The sequence below is a fragment of the Pelophylax lessonae genome (assembly GCF_965119305.1).
Source record: "Pelophylax lessonae genome assembly, chromosome: 7".
Classification (NCBI taxonomy): domain Eukaryota; kingdom Metazoa; phylum Chordata; class Amphibia; order Anura; family Ranidae; genus Pelophylax; species Pelophylax lessonae.
The window spans coordinates 277,253,271-277,278,264 of record NC_138774.1 but is presented as its reverse complement, the minus strand read 5'-3'; the positions used below and the strand labels follow the sequence as shown (position 1 = coordinate 277,278,264).

The following is a 24,994-nucleotide window of genomic DNA, read 5'->3' as shown; positions in this document are numbered from 1 at the left end:
GGAGAATAAAATGGTCCAAAATGTCTTGGAATGCTGACACCTTAGGAGTGTTTGTAGTGTGTGTGTGTATATATATATATATATATATATATATATATATATATATATATATATATATATATACACATAGTTACATTGTTAGTGAGGTTGAAAAAAGACATCAGTCCATCCAGTTCAACCTATGATGTGTGTGTGTGTTTGCTGTTAACCGTACATTGTATACCCCTGTATGTTGTACATTGTATACCCCTGTATGTTGTACATTGTATACCCCTGTATGTTGTGGTCTTTAAGGTGCCCATCTAATAGTTTTTTGAAACTATCGATGCTCCCTGCTGATACCACTGCTTGTGGTAGAGAATTCCACATCCTTACTGTTCTTACAGTGAAGAACCCCCTACGTATTTTAAGGTTAAACCGCCTTTCCTCTAGTTTTAGTGAGTGGCCACGTGTCTTATTGTATTCCCTTTCTCTGAATAGTTTGTTCCTTATTGTGAGGTCAAGAACAGACAGGAAGTTCTATGTAGAATGATAAAGCGAGGAGACAGCAGAGGAGTGCCTGAAGGAGTTTCTTTGGGGAACCCAATCTGGTCGCCAGTGGGAGGAAGTGTTTGGATGTGATCGGTCCTTCCCTGCCACAGACTTCACTTTACTTTGGGTGTGTTTTGACCCTGTGGGGTCTATCAAGTCGGTAAGAGTACCTTATTATACTGTTCGGTGGTGGACTTTCCTGTTTGCACCCCTCCATATCTACGGTTTATGTGGACTCCGTCATTGCACTTGGGACTTGTTTTTTCCTTTTTATCAGCATTATTTGTGTATTTGGATTAGCGCGACACCATCTCATACCATATATAGTTAGATAGTAGTTGAGGTTGAATAAAGACAATAGTCCATCCAGTTCAACCTGTGTAGGTGTGTGTGACCGTAATCATCTCTCATACCCCTGAATGTACTGATCCTTGAGATGTACGTCCAAGAGTCTTTTGAAAGCAACCATACTTCCCGCAGAAACCACCTCTTGTGGTAGAGAATTGCACAATCTTGTAGCCCTAACAGTAAAGAACCCCCCACGTTGCCTGAGGTTAAAACGCTTCTCCTCTAATCGCATTGTATGCCCTTGAGTCCTCATGCAATCCTTTCGACTGAATAGCTTTTTTTCTATGCTGAGATCACCATTGAGGTATTTATAAATTGCTATCATGTCCCCTCTAAGGCGTCTCTTCTCCAGGGAGAATAAATCAAGCTATTGCAGACGCTCTTCATAATTAAGGTCCTCCAATCCCCTAATCAGTTTAGTTGCCCTTCTCTGGGCTCTCTCCAGCTCCAACACATCCCTCCTGAGGACTGGTGACCAGAACTGGACAGAATACTCCAGATGTGGTCGGACCAGAGTTTTATAAAGTGGAAGGATTATAGTCTTATCTCTGGAATACATCCCTTTCTTTATGCATGCTAATATTCTGCCGGCTTTGGCAGCTGCAGCTTGACATTGCATGCTATATAGAATGATTATATCCTTGTATGGCTACCTACCCTCTCTCTTTTTTAGAGTGAATTGCCATATATATCTTCTGGACAATCTGTAGCATTCTATAGAAGGACCTGTACCATACCTAGACCACCCGCTGCTATTTGCATATTCTTTGTAAAACAACCACCCTCCTACTGACACCGTGCTGAGAATAAAAGATAAACTTTTTCTTTCTTCCTTCATTATCATGGGAAATTATCACTGTGGGACTTTATTTACATATGTATACCCTCTTTAAACATATAGGTTGAAAGACCAGATTTACCTTACATATCCCCCCCACCTCCATATGGCTTGGGCTATGAACACATGCTGACCCGCCGCTGTATTAAAACATCCTGTTGAGGATTATCTTTGTTGTCCTACAATAAATGTCTCACCATTGGCAAGAACGATTTTTCATGAATCCATGCTGATTACTACTAACAATACCGTTTTCATTACTAAAGTCTTGTATATGGTCTCTTAACCACTTTACGACCGCCCACATTGACACTACTGCGGCACAGTGGCACGATCCCGTCCAGCGACGTAGACCTACGTCGCTGGACTCCTCCCGCTGTAGGGGGCGCTCGCGCGCCGCCGGAGGCGCACTCCCGCTGTTTTCAGTCACAGCGGGAGTCAGGCCAGGGGAGGAGCGGCGGCGATCGCCGCTGCTCTTCCCCGATCGTCTGGGAATCGAGTTTGGAGATCCGCCCGCCTGTGTAAACAGAGCGGGCGGATCTCCTAAGTGACAGGCAGGGTCAGATTGCAGGGTTCAGCATAGCTGAAGATGCGATCTGTCCCTGTGTCACTCAGTCACCTCCCCCCACACACGTCAGTAAGCACCAGGCATACATTAACCCCTCCCTCTCCAATAAAATTAACCCCTTCCCTGCCAGTGTCATTTTTACAGTAACAGTGCATATTTATAGCACTGATTACTGTACCCCCAAAAATGTCAGTCAAGGGTCCGATCTGTCCGCCGCAATGTCGTAGTCCCGCAAAAAAATCGCAGATCGCCGCCATTACTCGTTAAAAAAAAACACCAAAAATGACATAAATCTTTCCCTTAGTTAGTAAACGCAATAACTTTTGTGTAAACCGATGAAAATACGCTTATTGTGATTTTTGTTTACCAAACATAGGTAGTAGAAAACAAATTGGCAAAAAATTTAAAAAAATTTAGATTTTTACATTTTTTTGGGGGGAATTTCATATAAAAAAATGTTAAAAATATTGTTATTTTTTCAAAATAAACGCTCTTTTTTTGTTTATAGCGCAAAAAGTAAAAATCGCACAGGTGATCAAATACCACCAAAAGAAAGCTCTTTGTTTGCACGACCGCGCAATTGTCAGTTAAAGTCACACAGCGCCGAATCGCAAAAAGTGGCCTGGACGTAAGACAGCAAAATCCTCCGGTAGTAAAGTGGTTAACATCTCCTCCAAAATCTTGCAGACTACTGATGTTAGGCTGACCGGCCTATAGTTACCCAGGATATATCTCTGCCCTTTTTTAAATATTGGTACCACGTTGGCTTTTTTCCAATCAGCTGGCACCACACCGACCATGTTTATAGCACAAAAAACAAAAATTGCACAGGTGATCAAATACCACCACAAGAAAGCTCTATTTGTGGGGAAAAAAGGACATCAATTTTATTTGGGTACTGCGTCTCATGACCGCGCAATTGTCCGTTAAAGTAACGCAGTGCCGAATCGCAAAAAATGGCCTGGTCATTAAGGGGGCAAAACCTTCCGGTCCAGAAGTGGTTAAAGACTCTTCCATTTCCCCCACGTTACAGAGTTTGGGTCGGTTGATTGGCTGCCTAGCCATTTACGATGCATTTCGAAATGGAGAAAGTCACATTCTTTCCATACCCTTAAGCTCCAGACATTTCATCTCTCAGGTGAGTGAATGGAGTAGCGGTGCTGCAAATAGTGAGGGTGCCAAACCAACCATATGGAGACCGGCAGTTAATGGAACCTTTACCCTTGAACCTTTACCCTGCATGAGCTAAGCGCAGGTTCACTTTGATGGTACATAAAACCCTGGGATCGGAGTTCACTTTCTAATGCACTGGTCTACATTTGGGTTTCGGCGTGCTTCACACACATTCCCTGTGTGCCATGGGTGTCATACCTGACATTCATACCTTGCTGTATTCACGACTGTTGGAACATGTAGGGTCCTGTAAATCATCTTAATGCTAATAACCCTGCAGTCCATTGATAGAAAATATTGTGTCCAAAACTTTACCACTGTGTGTCAGTCTGTGACATGTTCAGTGCATCCGGAAAGTATTCTCTGCACTTCACTTTTTCCACACTTTGTTATGTTACAGTATTATTCCAAAACGGATTAAAATCATTCTTTTCCTCAAAATTCTACAAACAATACCCCATCATGAAATCTTGAAAGAAGTTGGTTTAAAATCTTTGCAAATTTTCTAAAAATAATAAAAGGAAAAAATCCCATGTACATAAGTATTCACAGCCTTTGCCATGACACTTAAAATTGAGCTCAGGTGCATCCTGTTTCCACCGATCATCCTTGAGAAGTGTCTACAACCTGATTGGAGTCCACCTGTGGTAAATTCATTTGATTGGACAGGATTTGGAAAGTCACACACAAACCTGTCTATATTTGTTACAGTTAACAGTGCATGTCAGAGCACAAACCACGCCATGAAGTCCAAGGAATTGTCTGTAGAGGCACAGATCTAGGGAAGGCTACAGAAAATTTTCTGCAGCATTGGAGGTTTCAATCAGCACAGTGGCCTCCATCATACGTAAATGGAAGAAGTTAGGAACCACCAGGACTCTTCCTAGACTGGGCCGCCAGCCAAACTCCCAATCAGCACGGTGGCCTCCATCATCCGTAAATGGAAGAAGTTTGGAACCACCAGGACTCTTCCTAGAATGGGCCGCCAGCCAAACTCCCAATCAGCACAGTGGCCTCCATCATCCGTAAATGGAAGAAGTTTGGAAGCTTCAGGACTCTTCCTAGAGCAGGCCGCCAGCCAAACTCCCAATCAGCATAGTGGCCTCCATCATCCGTAAATGGAAGAAGTTTGGATGCTTCAGGACTCTTCCTAGAGCGGGCCGCCCGGCCAAACTGAGCAATCAAGGGAGAAGGCCCTTAGTCAGAGAGGTGACCAAGAACCCGATGGTTAATCTGACAGAGCTCCAGCATTTCTCTGTGGAGAGAGGAAAACCTTCCGGAAGAACAACCATCTCTGCAGCACTTCACCAATCAGGCCTGTATGGTATTGTGGCCAGACAGAAGCCACTCCTCAGTAAAAGGCACATGACAGCTAACCTGGAGTTTGCCAAAAGGCACCTGAAGGACTCTCAAATCATGAGAAACAAAATTCTCTGGTCTGATGAAACAAAGATTGAATTAATTGGCCTGAATGGCAAGCGTCATATCTGGGGGAAGCCAGGCACCTCTTATCACCTGGCCAATACCATCCCAACAGTGAAGCATGGTGGTGGCAGCATCATGCTGTGGGGATGCTTTTCAGAGGCAGGAACTGGGAGACTAGACAGGATCGAAGGAAAGATGAATGCAGCAATGTACAGAGACATCCTTGATGAAAACCTGCTCCAGAGCACTCTGGACCTCAGACTGGGGTGAAGGTTCATCTTCGACAGGACAACGACCCTAAGCACACAGCCAAGATAACAAAGCAGTGGCTACCAGACAACTCCGTGAATGTTCTTGAGTGGCCCAGCCAGAGCCCAGTCTTGAACCTATTTGAACATCTCTGGGGAGATCTAAAAATGGCTGAGCACCGACGTTCCCCATCCAGCCTGATGGAGCTTGAGAGGTCCTGCAAAGAAGAATGGGAGAAACTGCCCACAAATAGGTGTGCCAAGCTTGTAGCATCATACTCAAAAAGACTTGAGGCTGTAATTGGTGCCAAAGGTGCTTCAAAAAAGGATTGGGCAAAGACTGTAAATACTTATGAACATGTGCAAGCGCTGTAAATATTTTCCGGATGCACTGTATGGACGGATTACCGTGGGTTCAAAATCTTGCCAACTGAATTCACCTAGACATAACTCTAGGACACAGTATGGCCATCTCTTCATGACAAGTCAACTAAATGGCTAAAATGTCTCCATATGAACCCTGTGACCCCAAAACGAAGAAGGACCTTCGTAGTAAAGCCTTGCTTCACCTTGGTATTTTCCAAACACTATCAGCTATGCACAAGAGGAATTTCTTATCGCCTGGGTCTGGTTTTTAAAAACTGAATTTATAGCCTAGTGCTTCAGCAGTAAATGTAAAAAGCTGGAGGTCAGGAGACCTTGCTATCTCAGCTGTTCCTGGAAAAACTCCTACAACACAGGCCAGGTGTTAAATTATAATGATAGCATCTACAGCTTGCATACTGCCAGGTTTACGGCGTGCTCAGGCCTCCATATGCTGTAGAGTGACATTTCTATTCCAAATACGGCCAGCATTTGCCACGAAAACCCTGTAGTCATTGTGATGGCGTCTTCATATTCCAATTACTTTTTTACTCCTGTATTTTTATGAGTAGTTACATTTTTAAACTTATACTGGGGTTTGATTACAATGACTTCACAAAAGGAAATTTCTTATTACCATGGACCAAACCATTTTAAGATACAGCATATGGCCCGAAGGTCACTGAGTTGGGATCCTGCCACATTTCTACAAGATATGAAGGGGATTTTGAATGATTGAGTTAGTTTCTACCATATTCAATATGGTACCCTGCAGGAGTCCTACCTTCCGTGGCCTGTAAAACAAGCACAACTACGACCAGGGGCAGACTGGCAACTTTCGGCCCAGGGGGCAAGTACAAACCAGAGGCCCATGGTGCAGCAACTCGGCCCTCCTCCCACTTTCCCTCTTCCCGTTGTCCTCCTGACCCCCATTCCAGGCTAAAGTCCTGCTCCAGGTACTCTCTACTCACCGGCTGAATCCGAGTTCCCAACCTGGCCAGCAGGGGGCGGTTGGTGGGGGGGGGGAGCTAGGACAGCTCAGTTGGGGCTGGGAGGAGAGTCTCCAGTGGGGCATGGAACCGGCCTCTGCTCAGACCCAGTTTACACCATCCATGCTGGTGGGAGGGAGGTCTGCGCTCTGTCCTTGTCTTCAACCCGCACTCAGTAGGTCAGTGGTGGGGACTTTTTACTCCTCTCCACCAGGGATCCTTTAGGCATGTCTGTGGCAGAAGCAGTGCAGCCTTTTTAAAGGACATCAGAGCGGCCCAGGGGGAAACTGGCCCCCTGCCCCCTGGCCCAGTCTTCACCCTAACCACTTAAGCCCCGGAAGATTTTACCCCCTTCCTGACCAGGCCCTATTTTGCGATTCGGCACTGCATTAATTTAACGGACAATTGCGCGGTCGTGCGACGCTGTACCCAAATGAAATTGACATCCTTTTTCCCCACAAATAGAGCTTTCTTTTGGTGGTATTTGATCACCTGTGCGATTTTTACTTTTTGCGCTACAAACAAAAAAAGAGCGTAAATTTTGAAAAATACCAATATTTTTCAAATTTTTTTATATGAAATTCCCCCAAAAAAATGTAAAAATCAAAATTTAACATTTTAGGCCAATTTGTTTTCTGCTACCTATGTTCGGTAAAAATAAATCGCAATAAGCGTATTTTGATTGGTTTGCGCAAAAGTTATTGCATTTACTAACTAAGGGAAAGATTTTTGTCATTTTTATTGTTTTTTTTTCAACGAGTAATGGCGGCGATCTGCGATTTTTTTTGCGGGACTGCGACATTGCGGCAGACAGATCGGACCCTTGACTGACATTTTTGACACTTTTGGGGGTACCAGTGACATTACTACAGTAATCAGTGCTATACATATGCACTGTTACTGTAAGAATGACACTGGCAGGGAAGGGGTTAACTTTATTGGTGATGCAGGGGTTAAGTGTGTCCCTAGGGGCGTGCTTCTTACTGTAAAGGGGTGTGGCTAGTGATGTAACCACAGAGACATACGATCCTACATAGCAGGATCGTATGATCTCTGCAGTTAGATCAGGGAGAATGACAGACGGCTTTGTTTACATCAGCCGCCTGCCTTTCTCCCTCTCCACGGGGAGATCGCGAGTGACCGGCGGACATCGGGTCTGCCGGTCACACGCGCGAACTTGTTAGGGAACTAGCAGGGGCGGGAGCTCGCCCCCTACAGGCTCACAGGCTGTAGTCCTACATCACTTTGCCTGTACGGGGCTGACCGCCGCCGTAAATAGTCGTGCGGCGGTCGGCAAGCGGTTAACAGTAAAGCTGCATTGTCGAGCACAGATAAAGATGCATTCATGGGCACAGGTGAAGTTGCATTTTCGAGCACAGATAAAGCTGCATTCATGGGCACAGGTGAAGCTGCATTGTCGAGCACAGATGAAGCTGCATTCATGGGCACGGGCGAAGCTGCATTCATGGGCACATGTGAAGCTGCATTGTCGAGCACAGATAAAGCTGCATTCATGGGCACAGGTGAAGCTGCATTCATGGGCACAGGTGAAGCTGCATTGTCGGGCACAGGTGAAGCTGCATTCATGGGCACAGGTGAAGCTGCATTAACAGGCTCAGGTAAAGCTACATTGTCGGGCACAGATAAAGCTGCATTGATGGGCACAGGTGAAGCTGCATTGATGGGCACAGGGGAACCTGCATTAACAGGCTCAGGTAAAGCTGCATTGAGGGGCACAGGTGAAGCTGCATTGACGGGCACAGGTGAAGCTGCATTGACGGGCACAGGTAAAGCTGCATTGACGGGCACAGGTAAAGCTGCATTGACGGGCACAGGTGAAGAAGCATTGACGGGCACAGGTGAAGCAGCATTGACGGCCATGGGTGAAACTGCACTGAGGGGTACGGGTGAGGTTGCATTGACGTGCACGGGTAAGGTTGCATTGACGTGCACGGGTGAGGCTGCATTGATGGGCATGGGTGAGACTGCATTGATGGGCACTGGTGATGGTACATTGATGGGCACAGGGGAGGCTGTATTGATGGGCACAGGGGAGGCTGTATTGATGGGCACTGGTGATGGTACATTGATGGGCACAGGGGAGGCTGCATTGATGGGCACAGGGGAGGCTGTATTGATGGGCACTGTTGAGGTTTCACTGATGGGCACTGTTGAGGCCGCACTGATAAGCTTTATTAATGATGCTGCACTGATGGTCACTGATAGGTTGCATTGATGGGCACTGATGAGGCTGCACTAATGGGCACTGAAAACGTTGCTATTAATATTTATTTTTGTAACTTCTACATTAATGCAAAAACATTTAACAGTGTAATTGTATGAGATAATTTATGAGGGTTTGTTGAGGGTTTGTTTAGGGGCGGAATTAGGGGCGGGGCAGGGTAGGAGTTGGGTGGGGCAACTGGTGGGGAGTAACCCTTAAGGCCTGGCTAATAGCTCAGGACTTTCAATTTTGAGCCCTGTTATAGTGCAGCCCTCCCCAGGAATCAGAGTAGGTCTTATTTTCAGGGTAGGTCTTATTTTTGGAGAAACACAGTAGTTTCCACTGGAAGCACGTGTGGCAAGGTGACCTCACAGGATAATACTTGAAGGACAGGGACAAAGTGCTGTCTCTCCCTTACCATGGGGGGACTGGGCCAGGGGGGCAGGGAGGTGATTGCCCTCCAGGCCGCTCTGATGCCTCGTAAAAAAGGCCACTTGCTCCTCACAGCTTGCACCACTGCAGACAGGCATGACACCCGCCGGCCACCGCTACTCTGTGTTGTACTTGCAGAGCTGCAGCAGAGCGGTGCAAGTATGCTGTGTGAGCTTCTGCACCTGGCACAGTGATCTCCGCCCGACAGGAGCTTCCTCGTCCCGGCGTGACGTCATTCAGAGGCCGGGAGGCTGGAAGAAAGAACAGAGTGCTGCTGCTGCGACCTGCGAGGAACCAGTGAAGCCCTGTGCAACAATGCAAATGAAGTTGCAGAGGGTAATAACCTGTCCTTACCCAAGGCACTGTTGTGTCAGTGTCTTAGCTGTGTGAACTGGCTCCAGGGATTAACCCTTTGGGGAGGGAGGGGTTAATATACAATGCTTTTTTGTAATATGCATCATGGCGGGGGTTAATGTACTGCCGCTGATGCAATAGTGACCAGTGGCAGTTAAGTAACCCCTTTGTGCTGCATCAGTGGCATCATCAGTGTTAATTAACCCCTTTGTGCTTCATTAGTGGCAGTGGCACCAGTGGCAGTGTTAATAAACCCCTTTATAGTGCAGCATGAAATGGTTTCTAAACAATGACACTGGTGCCACTAATGCAGCACAAAGGGGGTTAATAACTGCCACTGGTCACTAATGCCTAAGTGGCCAGTGGTGTATTTTATTTTTGTGCTGTCCTAGGCAAGACTAAAATCAAGCATCCCCCCATCTAAATTTGTCCCATCCCAGCCGCAGTATACTGTTCTTGTCTCAGGGTCTGAAGAGGAAGCCACAGCTGTTCACAGAGAACGGCTGCACCTTCCTCATCAGACCCTGAGACATGAGGGGAGACGATGGGGTCAGTGGGACATAGGATGGAGTCAGCAGGGCAGAGGATGTGGCGGCACTGATGAGGCTGCATTGATGGGCACTAATCAGGCTGAGCTGATGGGCACTGGTGAGGCTGCATTGATGGGCACTGATAAGGCTGCATTGATGGGCACTGGTGAGGCTGAATTGATGGGCACTGGTGAGGCTGCATTGATGGGCACTGGTGAGGCTGCATTGATGGGCACTGGTGAGGCTGCATTGATGGGCACTGATCAGGCTGCATTGATGGGCACTGTTTTGGCTGCACTGGTGAGGACTGGTGAGGCTGCATTGACGGGCACTGGTGAGGCTACATTGATGAGTGAGACTGAATCGATAGGCACTGATCAGGCTGCATTGATGGGCACTGAACAGGTTGCATTGATGGGCACTGATCAGGATGCATTGATGGGCACTGATCAGGCTGCATTAATGGGCACCGGTGAGACTGAATTGATGGGCACTGATCAGGTTGCATTGATGGGCACTGGGTAAGGCTGCATTGACGGGCACTGGTGAGGCTGCATTGATGCATTATTTTCATTAAACCTCCTTTGTTGCTATTAACATTAAATTATATTACCACATTGTATCATATTTGTCTTGATTCACAACATCAATATCCATTATAAAACCAGGTGGGCATGGATAGTGAACTGATTCGGTGGTTCAATGGGCCACTTGACTGGACTTGCCCCCCCCCCCCCCCCCCCCAGGCCTAAGGCTGCCAGCCCACCCCTGCCAGGGTCACCAGGTATTACACAAATAAAAGCTGTAGATTTAAGAAGGTTGAAAATATCTTTGAAACGAGCCAATGGGCTGGGGCAGTCAATAGGCTGGGGCAGTCATTGGGCTGGGGCAGTCAATGGGATGGGGCAGTCAATGGGCTGGGGGCAGTCAATGGGCTGGGGGCAGTCATTGGGCTGGGGGCAGTCATTGGGCTGGGGGCAGTCATTGGGCTGGGGGCAGTCAATGGGCTGGGGGCAGTCATTGGGCTGCGGGCAGTCAATGGGCTGGGGCAGTCACTGGGCTGGGGGCAGTCATTGGGCTGGGGCAGTCATTGGGCTGGGGGCAGTCATTGGGCTGGGGCAGTCATTGGGCTGGGGCAGTCATTGGGCTGGGGGCGGACATTGGGCTGGGGCAGTCAATGGGCTGGGGGCAGTCAATGGGCTGGGGGCAGTCAATGGGCTAAAGCAGTCAATGGGCTAAAGCAGTCAATGGGCTGGGGCAGTCAATGGGCTGAGGCAGTCAATGGACTGGGACAGTCAAAGGACTGGGGCAGTCAATGGGTACCAGCCAGTGATGTGTATTCCAATGAATGATCTAGAGTCAATATTGTGTCCTCTCAGCTGTGACACTTAGATGCAGGCATTGTTCAAACACCAGCATCATCCAGATCACACAGATAAAGAGCCTGACCCACAGCTTATTCAAAGAATAGGTGTCAAAGGAACAAACACTGGGTGACAAAGCACACACACAATGAATGGGACGCTTTTGATCTCTACAAAGTGGATCACACTGAGATGATAGAAGCCGGAAAAGAGCCTCGTGTTCCTCCATTTGTGAACACAGATCTGGCCGTGTTACTCATTACCTATGGGGGAAGACATGTGTGTCTTTGTAATAATTCGTGATGATTGGTCTAATTGCGTTTAAAGCAGATCGGCATCTTTATAGAGAACAAGGCAGTAAAACAATCATGTTTGTAAATAGGAAGGCTTATCTATTTTCTTTATTTTTGATTGTTGAGCATCCTAAGCTGCCAGCTGGCCATACATGTCTATTTCCCTTGCACAATCTTCCTTAGATTTATGTTAAAACTAATAGTGCAAGGGCCCACCTGATTGGATACAATTGAAAGTTGTTTAGTTTGTTTGACCTCGTATTAAGTCCCGGGTCACATTATAGCGATGTCAGACATTGCATGTGGTTTGGAGTGGGGATCAACCGATTATCGGCAAAGGGGTGATATATCGGAATTGGCCCCGGAGGTTACCGATATTTCGGAAAAGTGCTGTACCGGAGTGATGCCTGCAGCTAGAGGCATCACCCCGGTGCCGGCGTCCATAGCCGACGGTCGGCTGTCTTGTAATGACAACCGATGCGGCTGAGAAGCCGCTCAGCTGTCATTACAAGGAGCGGGAGGGGACGTCGTCCCATCCCCCCCCCCCCCCCCCCGCCGCCGCCGCTGCTTTCCGCCCACCGGGACGGAATTTCTAATCCCCTTGTGGGGGCGCCGTTTGTGGATGGACATTTTATGGTTACACATCCTATCCCATTGCTATAATCTTTTTATACGGACTATAAACTGAAGAATTTATTAATTCTTTGTTGTGGAACGAATCATCAGAGTTTCCATGATTTCTTATGGGGAAATTTGCTTTGATATAAGAATGCTTTGGATTACAAGCATGTTTCCGGAACAAATTATGCTCGCAATCCAAGGTTTTACTGCATATGGTTTTTGGTATATCTTAATCGCTTGTCGACCGTTTACATTGCTGCTACTGCAGCAGAGCAGCTAGGCTGGGTCTAGCAACGTAGACCTGGACTCCTCCCTCCCTCAGTGGCGCGCGCGCGCAGCCGGAGGCTCACTCCCGCTGTATTCAGACACAGTGGGAGTCGGGCCAGGGGAGGAGATGCGGTGATCACCGCCGCTCTTCCCCGATCGTCGGGGAAAGACTGAGGAAATTCGCCCGCTTGTGTAAACAAAGCAGGCGGATCTCCTATTACATATAGTAGGTGAGGTTGAATAAAGACAATAGTCCATCCAGTTCAACCTGTGTAGGTGTGTGTGACCGTAATCATCTCTCATACCCCTGAATGTTCGGATCCTTGAGATGTACGTCTAAGAGTCTTTTGAAAGCCTCCATACTTCCCGCAGAAACCACCTCTTGTGGTAGAGAATTCCACAATCTTGTAGCCCTAACAGTAAAGAATCCCCCTCGTTGCCTGAGGTTAAAACGCTTCTCCTCTAATCAGACAGTCACAGATTACAGGATTCAGCATAGCTAAACCTGCAATCTGTGTCTGTGTCACACAAACCCCTCCCCCCACACAAGTCAGTAAGCATGAGATACACATTTAACGCCATGATCACCAACAGTGTTAACCCCTTCCCTGCCAGTGTTATTAGTACAGTAACAGTGCATATTTACAGCAATGATTGCTGTAGTAATGTCACTGGTCCCCCCAAAAGTGTCAAAAATGTCAGTTAGGGGTCCGATCTGTCCGCAGTCCCACAAAAAAAAAAAAAATCGCAGATCGCCGCCATTACTAGTAAAAAAATAAAAATAAACAATAAAAATGACAAATCTTTCCCGTAGTTAGTAAACGCGATAACTTTTGCGCAAACCAATCAAAATACGCTTAGTGATTTTTTTTTTACCAAAAATATGTAGCAGAAAACAAATTGGCCTGAAATGTTAAAAAATGTTGATTTGTAATTTTTTTTTTTTTTGGGGGGGGGGGGGGGTGTTATATATCAGAATGTGAAAAATATTGTTTTTTTTTTTTTTTTCAAAATTGTCGCTCTTTTTTTTCAAAAATGAAAAATTGCACAGGTGATCAAATACCACCAAAAGAAAGCTCTATTTGTGGGGGAAAAAAAGGATGGAAATTTAATTTGGATACAGCGTCGCACGACCGCGCAATTGTCCGTTAAATTAATGCAGTGCCGAATCGCAAAATATAGCCTGGTCAGGAATGGGGGTAAAAACTTCCGGTCTTAAAGTGGTTAAAAATACGCTCATTGAAAATTTTTTTTTTTTTGTCAAAGACATGTAGCTAAATACATTTTGGCCTAAATATATGACAAAAATTTAATATATTGGATATTTTTTAACTGTCGAAAAAGTAGAAAAATGTAAATTTTTTTCGCAAAATTTTTGCTCTTTTTTTATTATTATCGCAAAAAATGAAAAGTGCAGAGGTGATCAAATACATAGAAACATAGAAACATAGAATGTGTCGGCAGATAAGAACCATTTGGCCCATCTAGTCGGCCCAATATATCTGAATCCTATGAATAGTCCCTGGCCCTATCTTATATGAAGGATAGCCTTATGCCTATCCCATGCATGCTTAAACTCCTTCACTGTATTTGCAGCTACCACTTCTGCAGGAAGGTTATTCCATGCATCCACTACTCTCAGTAAAGTAATACTTCCTCATATTACTTTTAAACCTTTGCCCCTCTAATTTAAAACGGTGTCCTCTTGTGGTAGTTTTTCTTCTTTTAAATATGCTCTCCTCCTTTACCGAGTTGATTCCCTTTATGTATTTAAAAGTTTCTATCATATCCCCTCTGTCTCTTCTTTCTTCCAAGCTATACATGTTAAGGTCCTTTAACCTTTCCTGGTAAGTTTTTTCCTGCAATCCATGTACTAGTTTAGTAGCTCTTCTCTGAACTCTCTCTAGAGTATCTATATCCTTCTGGAGATATGGCCTCCAGTACTGCGCACAATACTCCAAGTGAGGTCTCACCAGTGTTCTGTACAGCGGCATAAGCACTTCTCTCTTTCTACTGCTTATACCTCTCCCTATACATCCAAGCATTCTGCTGGCATTTCGTGCTGCTCCATTACATTGTCTTCCCACCTTTAAGTCTTCTGAAATAATTACTCCTAAATCCCTTTCCTCAGATACTGAGGTCAGGACTGTGTCAAATATTCTATATTCTGCCCTTGGGTTTTTACGCCCCAGGTGCATTATCTTGCACTTATCCACATTAAATTTCAGTTGCCAGAGTTCTGACCATTCTTCTAGTTTTCCTAAATCCTTTTCCATTTGGCGTTTCCCTCCAGGAACATCAACCCTGTTACATATCTTTGTGTCATCAGCAAAAAGACAAACCTTACCATCGAGGCCTTTTGCAATATCACTTATGAAGATATTAAACAAAATTGGTCCCAGTACAGATCCGAGGTACCCCACTGGTAACATGAACTTGTTCTGAATGTTCTCCATTGACTACAACCCTCTGTTGTCTGTCATCCGCCACTGCCTAATCCACTCAACAATATGGGAGTCCATGCTCAATGACTGCAGTTTATTGATAAGTCTTCTATGTGGGACAGTGTCAAAAGCCTTACTAAAATCTAGATATGCAATGTCTACTGCACCTCCACCGTCTATTATTTTAGTCACCCAGTCGAAAAAATCTATAAGATTTGTTTGACATGATCTCCCTGAAGTAAACCCATGTTGTTTTTCATCTTGCAATCCATGGGATTTAAGATGTTCCACAATCCTATCCTTTAATAGGGTTTCCATTAATTTGCCTACTATTGATGTCAGACTCACTGGTCTATAGTTGCTCGATTCCTCCCTACTACCCTTCTTGTGAATGGGCAAATACCACCAAAAGAAAGCTCTGTTTGTGGGAAAAAAAGGACGTAAATTTCGTTTGGGTACGGCGATGCATGACCGCGCAATTGTCAGTTAAAGTTGCGCAGTGCCAAGTTAAAAAAAAGTGGCCTGGACGTTAAGCAGGAAAATCCTCCGGGGTTAAAGTGGTTAATGAAAAGTGAACATGTATGGCCATCCCTAAAGTATCTCCGCACTCAGCAGGAAATCCTGACACTTTTTTTTGTTGTCATGCAGACAGCTGTGGACGCACCCTCATTGCAGCAGCAAAAGCTGAGCCTTTATGGGTACTTCAAAGGCCTGTGCAAGCCAAACATAACACAATACACAATGACAGCTGTGTGCAGAACTGATCTTCATCTTCAATGTAAAGAGGGGTTCATTGAGGCCTTTGTTCAGACCAGCAGCCAGCCCAATGAAAAGCGATCGGCGGTGGATTGCTTTTCAGAGGTAAGTTGAGAAGCAGCCTCAGAAGGTGATATGTTGCCACCGCACCTGTCTGTTTTAACCCTGAGATATTATTATTATACAGGATTTTTATAGCCCCAACAGTTTACACAGCACTTTACAATATAAAAGGGGAGACAATACAATAAAATACAAAAGGGTTGCAAGAGGGAAGAGCAGCGCCGGGACAACGCCATACATTGAAACACTGGCAGCTAGATGTGGATTAAGAAGAATTTTAAGCATGTATACACGCATGCACTTTTATGGTCCTGTACACAGCATAGCTCCCAACTGTCCCTGATTTTGAGGGACTGTCCTGGATTTTGGGGGACTGTCCCAGATTTTGAGTGACTGTAACAGATTTTGGGGGACTGTCCCAGTTTTGAGGGACTGTCCCGGATTTTGGGGGACTGACCTGGATTTTGGGGGACTGTCCCGGATTTTGGGGGACTGTCCCGGTTTTGAGGGACTGTCCCGGATTTTGGGGGACTGTCCCAGATTTTGAGGGACTGTCCCGGATTCTGGGGGACTGTCCCGGTTTTGAGGGACTGTCCTGGATTTTGGGGGACTGTCCTGGATTTTGGGGGACTGTTCTGGATCTTGGGGGACTGTCCCTGATTTGGAGCTCTGTCCCACTTTCCTCCTCATTTGTCCCTCATTTTGGTCTGATCTATATAGTTGTATATAAAATGCACTTTTTATCTTTCAAAAAGTGTTTCCCAGCGCTAAACCTTTTATCCAATTTCTATATTGCTGCATTTGTAAATGTCAAAAGCCAATAAAAAGAATAATAGTGGTTAAAAAAAAAAGCATTTAACAAATTTTTTAAAATATAGTTCTCCTTTAGGAGGGCGTGGCCGGGGGTGTGTCCAATGCCTACATACTTTTGCTAATTGGTGTCCCTCGTTCCCATCCCAAAAAGTTGGGAGGTATGCGTATATGGAACATAAATTGCGCTTCAGGATCTTCCAGCAAGGTCCTCCAAATATACATCAGTAATTAGGCAGCCATATTTTGATCATGCATTATGTAAAATGCGAGGAAAACATTCAGAATAGGGACTTTCCAAGGGACCAAAAGCATCAACCACATAGAAGTACATTACACTTAAGGACCAGGCCTATTTCTGACACTTGTTTAAAAGTTAAAAATCAGTATTTTTTGCTACGAGATTACTTAGAACCCCTAAACATTATATATATATATTTTTTTAGCAAAGATCCCAGAGAATAAAATGGAGATGGATTCAATACTTTATGTCACACCGTATTTGCGCAGCCGTCTTACAAACGCAATTTGTTTGAAAAAAATACACTTTTTGAATTAAAAAATAACTTTGTAAAGTTAGCCAATTTTTTTCTATAATGTGAAAGATAATGTTACGCCGAGTGAATAGATACCCAACATGTCATGCTTCCAAACTGTGCACGCTCGTGGAATGGCGACAAACACTGGTACTTAAAAATCCCCATATGCGACACTTTAAAAGATTCTACAGATTACCAGTTTAGAGTTACAGAGTATGTCTGGGGCTCAAATTATTGCTCTCGCTCTAAGGATCGCGGCGATACCTCACATGTGTGGTTTTGAACACCGTTTTCATAGGGTTTCAGCCAGTCACCCACCACAAGGTGCCAGGCAGCCAGTCACAGACAGGGTGCCAGACAGCCAGCCACAGGCACTGTACCAGCCAGCCGCCAACAGGCCCTGTATCAGCCAGCCACCCACAGCCCCTGTGCCAGCCAGCCACCCACCACAGGGTGACAGACAGCCAGCCACCCACAGACAGGGTGCCAGAAAGCCATCCAGAGGCACTGTACCAGCCGCTCACAGGCCCTGTATCAGCCAGCCACCCACCACAGGGTGCTAGACAGTCAGCCACCTACCACAGGGTGCCAGCCAGCCACCTACCACAGGGTGCCAGACAGCCACCACAGGGTGCCAGACAGCCAGCCACCTATCACAGGGTGCCAGACAGCCAGCCACCTATCACAGGGTGCCAGACAGCCAGCCACCTACCACAGGGTGCCAGCCAGCCAGCACAGGGTGCCAGCCAGCCAGCCAGCCAGCCACCACAGGGTGCCAGACAGCCAGCCACCTACCACAGGGTGCCAGACAGCCAGCCACCTACCACAGGGTGCCAGACAGCCAGCCACCTACCACAGGGTGCCAGCCAGCACAGGGTGCCAGCCAGCCAGCCACCACAGGGTGCCAGACAGCCAGCCACCTACCACAGGGTGCCAGCCAGCCAGCCACCTACCACAGGGTGCCAGCCAGCCAGCCACCACAGGGTGCCAGACAGCAAGCCACCTATTACAGGGTGCCAGCCAGCCAGCCACCTACCACAGGGTGCCAGCCAGCCACCACAGGGTGCCAGACAGCCAGCCACCTACCACAGGGTGCCAGCCAGCCACTTTATCACTTTTTTTGTACCAGCATTAGGAATGCAAATGTGCCTTTTATTTTTTTATTTTTTTTGTCTTTTAAAAGTTATTTATTTATTTTTTTAGCTTTTTTATGTGGTTCTTGATTAAATAATATACAGATGTGTAAAGTGTGCAAGAATGTATATATGCCTATAACAGGCTCCCCTGATAGCACTTCACTGCCGGAGATTAGTGGGGGGGGGGGGTGATAACATCAATTAGTTCTACTTGCATTGGTATCTTTTTTTTTTTTTTGTTTTTTTTTTTTTGGAAATATATATTTCAAGTTCTGTTTATTTTTTTTTTTTTTTTTGTACTAGCATTGGGAATGCAAATGTGCCTTTTTTTTGTCTTTTAAAAGTCTTTTATTTTTTTAGCTTTTTTATGTGGTTCTTGATTAAATAATATACAGATGTGTAGTCACGTGTGCAAGAATGTATATATGCCTATAACCGGCTCCCCTGATAGCACTTCACTGCTGGAGATTAGTGGGGGGGGGGGGGGTGGCATTTTTTGGCAACAAATATCCCTTTATTCGGCCATAAAAAAAACACATTAGCGAATTAACCCTTTGACAGCCATCGCCAACCCCCAACCACAAAGATTGGCTAAGCGATCGAAAAAAAAAAAAAAAAAAAAGTTAAATAAACTTTAAAAAACTGCCGTAGATTTGTGAGGGGGGGGGGGGCGTATTTAATGGCAACAAATATCCCTTTATTCGGCCAAATAAAACCACATTAGCGAATTAACCCTTTGACAGCCATCGCCGAACCCCAACCACAAAGATGGGCTGAGCAATCCAAAAAGACAAAAAAAAAAGTTGAATAAACTTTATAAAACTACCGTGGGGGGGGGGGGGGTGGCATTTTATGGCAACAAATATCCCTTTATTCAGCCAAATAAAACCACATCAGCTAATTAACTCTTTGACAGCCATCGCCAACCCCCAACCACAAAAATGGGCTGAGCGATCCAAAAGAAAAAAAAAAAGTTGAATAAACTTTATAAAACTGCCGTAGATTAGGGAGATTAGGGGGGGGGGGTGGCATTTTTTGGCAACAAATATCCCTTTATTCGGCCAAATAAAACCACAATAGCGAATTAACTCTTTGACTGCCATCGTCGACCCCCAACCACAAAGATTGGCTGAACGATCCAAAAGGAAAAAAAAAAAGTTGAATAAACTTTATAAAACTGACATAGATTAGTGGGGGGGGGGTGGGGGTGGCATTTTATGGCAACAAATATCCCTTTATTGGGCCAAATAAAACCACATTAACGAATTAACTCTTTGACAGCCATCTCCGACCCCCCCAACCACAAAGATGGGATGAGCGATCCAAAAAAAAAAAGTTGCATAAACTTTAGAAAGTTTGAAAAACACTAAATGACAATATTTTCAGTACCAATTTTTAGGAAGAGATGTTTGTCACTGGAATGTAAATAGAATGCGAGTTCATAGGTCCAAGGACTTTAGCCCTTTGTTAAAGCTGAATACACACTATACAATTTTCTTTAGATTTTTTCCTTTAGACTTACCAAAAACCATATAATATGAGGTCACACCTAAAACACTTTCAATTTGTATTCAATCAGACAGACCCTTGCAGTGCCAGGACAAGGTCATCCAGCAAAGATGCCAAACTGCGCCCCTCTCCTTCCCTTAGGGTTAGGGTCAGAGCGTCCACATCCCTGCAATAAACTATTGCGCCCCCCTCCTGCCCACCCCTTGTCCCGGCCCTGGGCCCTTGCACTACATAATTAAAGGTAAATCTAAAGGAAATCCAACAACAAAAGTTGTATAGTGTGTATTCAGCTTTAATGAGGGGGAAGTCTGGGCTTAAAGGACATGACTATGGATGTGACGCTCACAGGTTGTAAATCAGGCGACACACGAAAAAAATAAGCTTTTCATTGGAATAGTATTAGCTAACCCAAGAGCTTGCAATCTAATGCTAGCCGGGCACTCTGGGACTTGTAGTTCCACAACTGTCTTTTTTCTCAAGCCTGGTCTATAAATAAATAAATAAATAAGATTTTCATTGGAATAGTATTTGCTAACCCAAGAGCTTGCAATCTAAAAAAAAGCAAAGCTTTTCATTGGAATAGTATTAGCTAACCCAAGAGCTTGCAATCTAATGCTAGCCGGGGACTCTGGGACTTGTAGTTCCACAACTGTCTTTTTTCCCCAAGCCTGGTCTATAAATAAATAAAAAAGCTTTTCATTGGAATAGTACTAGCTAACCCAAGAGCTTGCAATCTAATGCTAGCCGGGCACTCTGGGACTTGTAGTTCCACAACTGTCTTTTTTCTCAAGCCTGGTCTATAAATAAATGAAAAAAAAAGCTTTTTATTGGAATAGTATTAGCTAACCCAAGAGCTTGCAATCTAATGCTAGCTGGGCACTCTGGGACTTGTAGTTCCACAACTGTCTTTTTTCTCAAGCCTGGTCTATAAATAAATAAATAAAAAAGCTTTTCATTGGAATTGTATTAGCTAACCCAAGAGCTTGCAATCTAATGCTACCTGGGCACTCTGGGACTTGTAGTTCCACAACTGTCTTTTTTGCCAAGCCTGGTCTATAAATAAATAAAAAAAGCTTTTCATTGGAATAGTATTAGCTAACCCAAGGGCTTGCAATCAAAAAAAAAAAAAAAAAAATGCTTTTCATTGGAATAGTATTAGCTAACCCAAGAGCTTGCAATCGAATGCTAGCCGGGCACTCTGGGACTTGTAGTTCCACAACTGTCTTTTTTCTCAAGCCTGGTCTATAAATAAATAAATAAAAAAGCTTTTCATTGGAATTGTATTAGCTAACCCAAGAGCTTGCAATCTAATGCTACCTGGGCACTCTGGGACTTGTAGTTCCACAACTGTCTTTTTTGCCAAGCCTGGTCTATAAATAAATAAAAAAGCTTTTCATTGGAATAGTATTAGCTAACCCAAGAGCTTGCAATCGAATGCTAGCCGGGCACTCTGGGACTTGTAGTCCCACAACTGTCTTTTTTCCCCAAGCCTGGTCTATAAATAAATAAAAAAGCTTTTCATTGGAATTGTATTAGCTAACCCAAGAGCTTGCAATCTAAGAAAAAAAAAGCTTTTCATTGGAATAGTATTAGCTAACCCAAGAGCTTGCAATCGAATGCTAGCTGGGCACTCTGGGACTTGTAGTCTCACAACTGTATTTTTTCTAAAGCCTGGTCTATAAATAAATAAAAAAGCTTTTCATTGGAATATTTTTAGCTAACCCAAGAGCTTGCAATCTAATGCTAGCCGGGCACTCTGGGACTTGTAGTTCCCCAACTGTCTTTTTTCTAAAGCCTGGTCTATAAATAAATAAATAAAAAAGCTTTTCATTGGACTAGTATTAGCTAACCCAAGAGCTTGCAATCTAATGCTAGCTGGGCACTCTGGGACTTGTAGTCCCACAACTGTCTTTTTTCTCAAGCCTGGTCTATAAATAAATGAATAAAAAAGCTTTTCATTGGAATAGTATTAGCTAACCCAAGAGCTTGCAATCTAAGAAAAAAAAAAAAGCTTTTCATTGGAATAGTATTTGCTAACCCAAGAGCTTGCAATCTAATGCTAGCCGGGCACTCTGGGACTTGTAGTTCCACAACTGTCTTTTTTCTAAAGCCTGGTCTATAAATAAATAAAAAAGCTTTTCTTTGGAATAGTATTAGCTAACCCAAGAGCTTGCAATCTAAGAAAAAAAAAAAGCTTTTCATTGGAATAGTATTAGCTAACTCAAGAGCTTGCAATCTAAAAAAAAAAAGCTTTTCATTGGAATAGTATTAGCTAACCCAAGAGCTTGCAATCTAATGCTAGCCGGGCACTCTGGGACTTGTAGTTCCACAACTGTCTTTTTTTTCTCAAGCCTGGTCTACAAGCCCCTCTTTCTTACCGCCCTTGCACTACATAGTTGAAGGTAAATCTAAAGGAAATCTAACAACAAAAGTTGTATAGTGTGTATCCAGCCTTAATGAGGGGGAAGTCTGGGCTTAAAGGATATGACCTATATGTATGTGACTGCTCACAGGTCGTAAATCAGGCAACACACGGTAAAAAAAAACAAAAACTTTTCATTGGAATAGTATTCACTAACCCAAGAGCTTGCAATCTAAAAAAAAAAGTTTTTTTCATTAGAATAGTATTTGCTAACCCAAGAGCTTGCAACCTAAGAAAAAAAAAAAGCTTTTCATTGAAATAGTATTATCTAACCCAAGAGCTTGCAATCCAATGCTAGCCGGGCACTCTGGGACTTGTAGTTCCACAATGGTCACTTTCTCAAGCCTGGTCTACAAGCCCCTCTTTCCTATCGGCAGCGCCGGGACAAGGTCATCCAGCGCCCAGGGCAAAGATGCCAAACTGCACCCCCCCCCCCCCTCCTTCCCTGAGGGTTAGGGTCAGAGCGCCCCACATCCCTGCAATAAACCATTGCGCCCCCTCCTGCCCACCCCTTGTCCCGGCCCTGCTTACCTGGATCGTGAAAAGGGACCAGAACATAGCTGCTGATGGCTTTGGTCCTTCGGGTCAAGGTGCGCTCCAGGATGCGGTTGGCGCCTTCGATCACCTGTCTGAGGTCATCGTACATGGAGCCAGTGACGTCAAACACGAAGGCGAGGGACGGGGCGTCAATATCCTGGGCTTCGCTGTAGCCCACCTGGGCCAGCAGAAGAGGAAGCAGTAAAAGGCTCAGGTCCTTTGTAGCCATTCCCAAAAAAAAAAGAAGTGATGGGCAGAGGTGGTGGAGGAGACAAGGTGGGGGGCTCTCAGCAGCCTGCTCTCCTTATCTGTACTCAGGATGGGCTATTGCTGAGGCTGCAGCATACATGTCCCCTGTGCTCCTGCCTGTCCAATGCTTCCACTTGCAGCCTCGGCTAAGGCTTTATAGCAGAAACCTGCCCCCACTCCTTCTCACAAAGTTTTGGGAGGAGAAGGCTCTGCCCCTCACAGCAAACAAAGAGAGCCCTCCCTGCCTCCTGCACAGCACTGGCCCAGGATAAGCCAAGTCTCTGGATACCTGAGAGGGGAGGAAAGGAGAGAGGGGGGTGCCTATCTGAACAGGGAACCCTCCCCATCCGAAAGGAGCATCCCTCAGCCAAAGCTTATACACATTATCCAATAAGGCAAAGACCGGCGATGATCTACAAAGCCCATGAACCCACAACCAAGGCTTGCCAACTCTCCAGATGGCCATACAGCACTAGACCAGGATAAGCCCAGTCTCTGGATACCTGAGAGGGGAGGAAAGGGGGGGGGGGCGACCCCCTCCCCATCTGAATAGGGAACCCTCCCCATCCGAAAGGAGCATCCCTCAGCCAAAGCTCATACACATTATCCAATAAGGCAGGGGTGGGGAACCTACGTCCCGGGGGCCATATGCGGCCCTCGAAGTCATTTGGTCCAGCCCCCCATGCAGCGGAGTCTGTGTCTCTCAGCTGATCTGTCAGAATGGAGCCAATGCTTCCTGTATAGTTCCGGTGTAACGTGAGAATTACCTACCCCGTGAGAAAAACCTACCCCTCGTCACTTCCTCCCAGGAACAGCTGAGCAGCGCAGCAGTGCGCATGCTCACAGCCCCGGATACCTAATGGAAGAGCTGAGGATCAGACTAGTGCGCATGCGCACTAGTCTGAAACGATCTCGGTGTCCGTTAAAAAAACCTACCGACGCGGCGGTGACATAAAATAGCTGTGCTGCACTATGAGTCATCTCCGTTCCTGTCCCGGTCACTTCCCTGATCTTGGCTAGTAAATATAAAAGCGGCTGGCGGCTCCGTGATTTATCTTTTCATACACCCGCCGCCGCTTTTATATTTAGTAGCCGAGAGCAGGGAAGTGACCGGGACAGGAGCGGAGATGACTCATAGTGCAGCACAGCTGTTTTAATGTAACTGCTCGCGTTACACAGACTGCCGTGAACCGGAAGTGACGGGGGTAGGTTTTTCTCACGGGTAGGTAATTCTCACGGAACACCGGCTCCGTTCTGACAGTCTGAGTGAGTCACAGGCGGAGTGATATCAAATGCACTCCGCCTGTGACCAATACAGGAAACATCGCCTCTTCCTCCAGTGCAGCGCCGCTGCTAGCCAGCATTTACCACCAGCAGCACACACAGCAGTACCAGCCAGAACCAGCAGTACTAGACAGAGCCAGCAGTACCAGCCAGAGCCAGCAGTACTCACAGCAGTACCAGCCAGAGCCAGCAGTACTCACAGCAGTACCAGCCAGAGCCAGCAGTACTCACAGCAGTATAAGCCAGAGCCAGCAGTACCCACAGTAGTACCAGCCAGTGCCAGTAGTACCCACAGCAGTACCAGCCAGCAGTACCCACAACAGTACCAGCCAGCAGTACCTACAGCAATACCAGCCAGCAGTACCAGCCTGAGCCAGCAGTACCAGCCAGCAGTACCCACAGCACAGTACCAGCCAGCAGTACCCAAGGCAGTACCTACAGCACAGTACCAGCCTGAATCAGCAATACCCACAGCAGTACCAGCCTGAGCCAGCAGTACCAGCCAGCAGTACCCACAGCACAGTACAAGCCAGCAGTACCAGCCAGCTGTACCCACCAGCAGTACCAGCCAGCTATACCCACCAGCATTACCCGCCAGCGGTTCTTTTCAAAGCTTACCACCATAAAGTCGACTGCGCTCCAGATTGACCGACGCAAACCTGGAAAACCAGTTGCGA

General features: G+C 45.8%; 1 protein-coding gene across 1 annotated transcript in view; it reads right to left on the bottom strand.

Annotated features, from left to right (window-relative positions):
* Positions 1-23,108, bottom strand: part of HMCN2 (hemicentin 2) — a 377,259-nt gene extending 354,151 nt beyond the window's left edge. Inside the window, exon 1 of the mRNA XM_082263033.1 lies at positions 22,779-23,108. Within this exon, the coding sequence (XP_082119159.1) occupies positions 22,779-23,013 (235 nt within the window). The 5' untranslated portion in view covers positions 23,014-23,108. The remainder of the gene's footprint in view (positions 1-22,778) is intronic.
* Between the last annotated feature and the right edge of the window lie 1,886 nt (positions 23,109-24,994).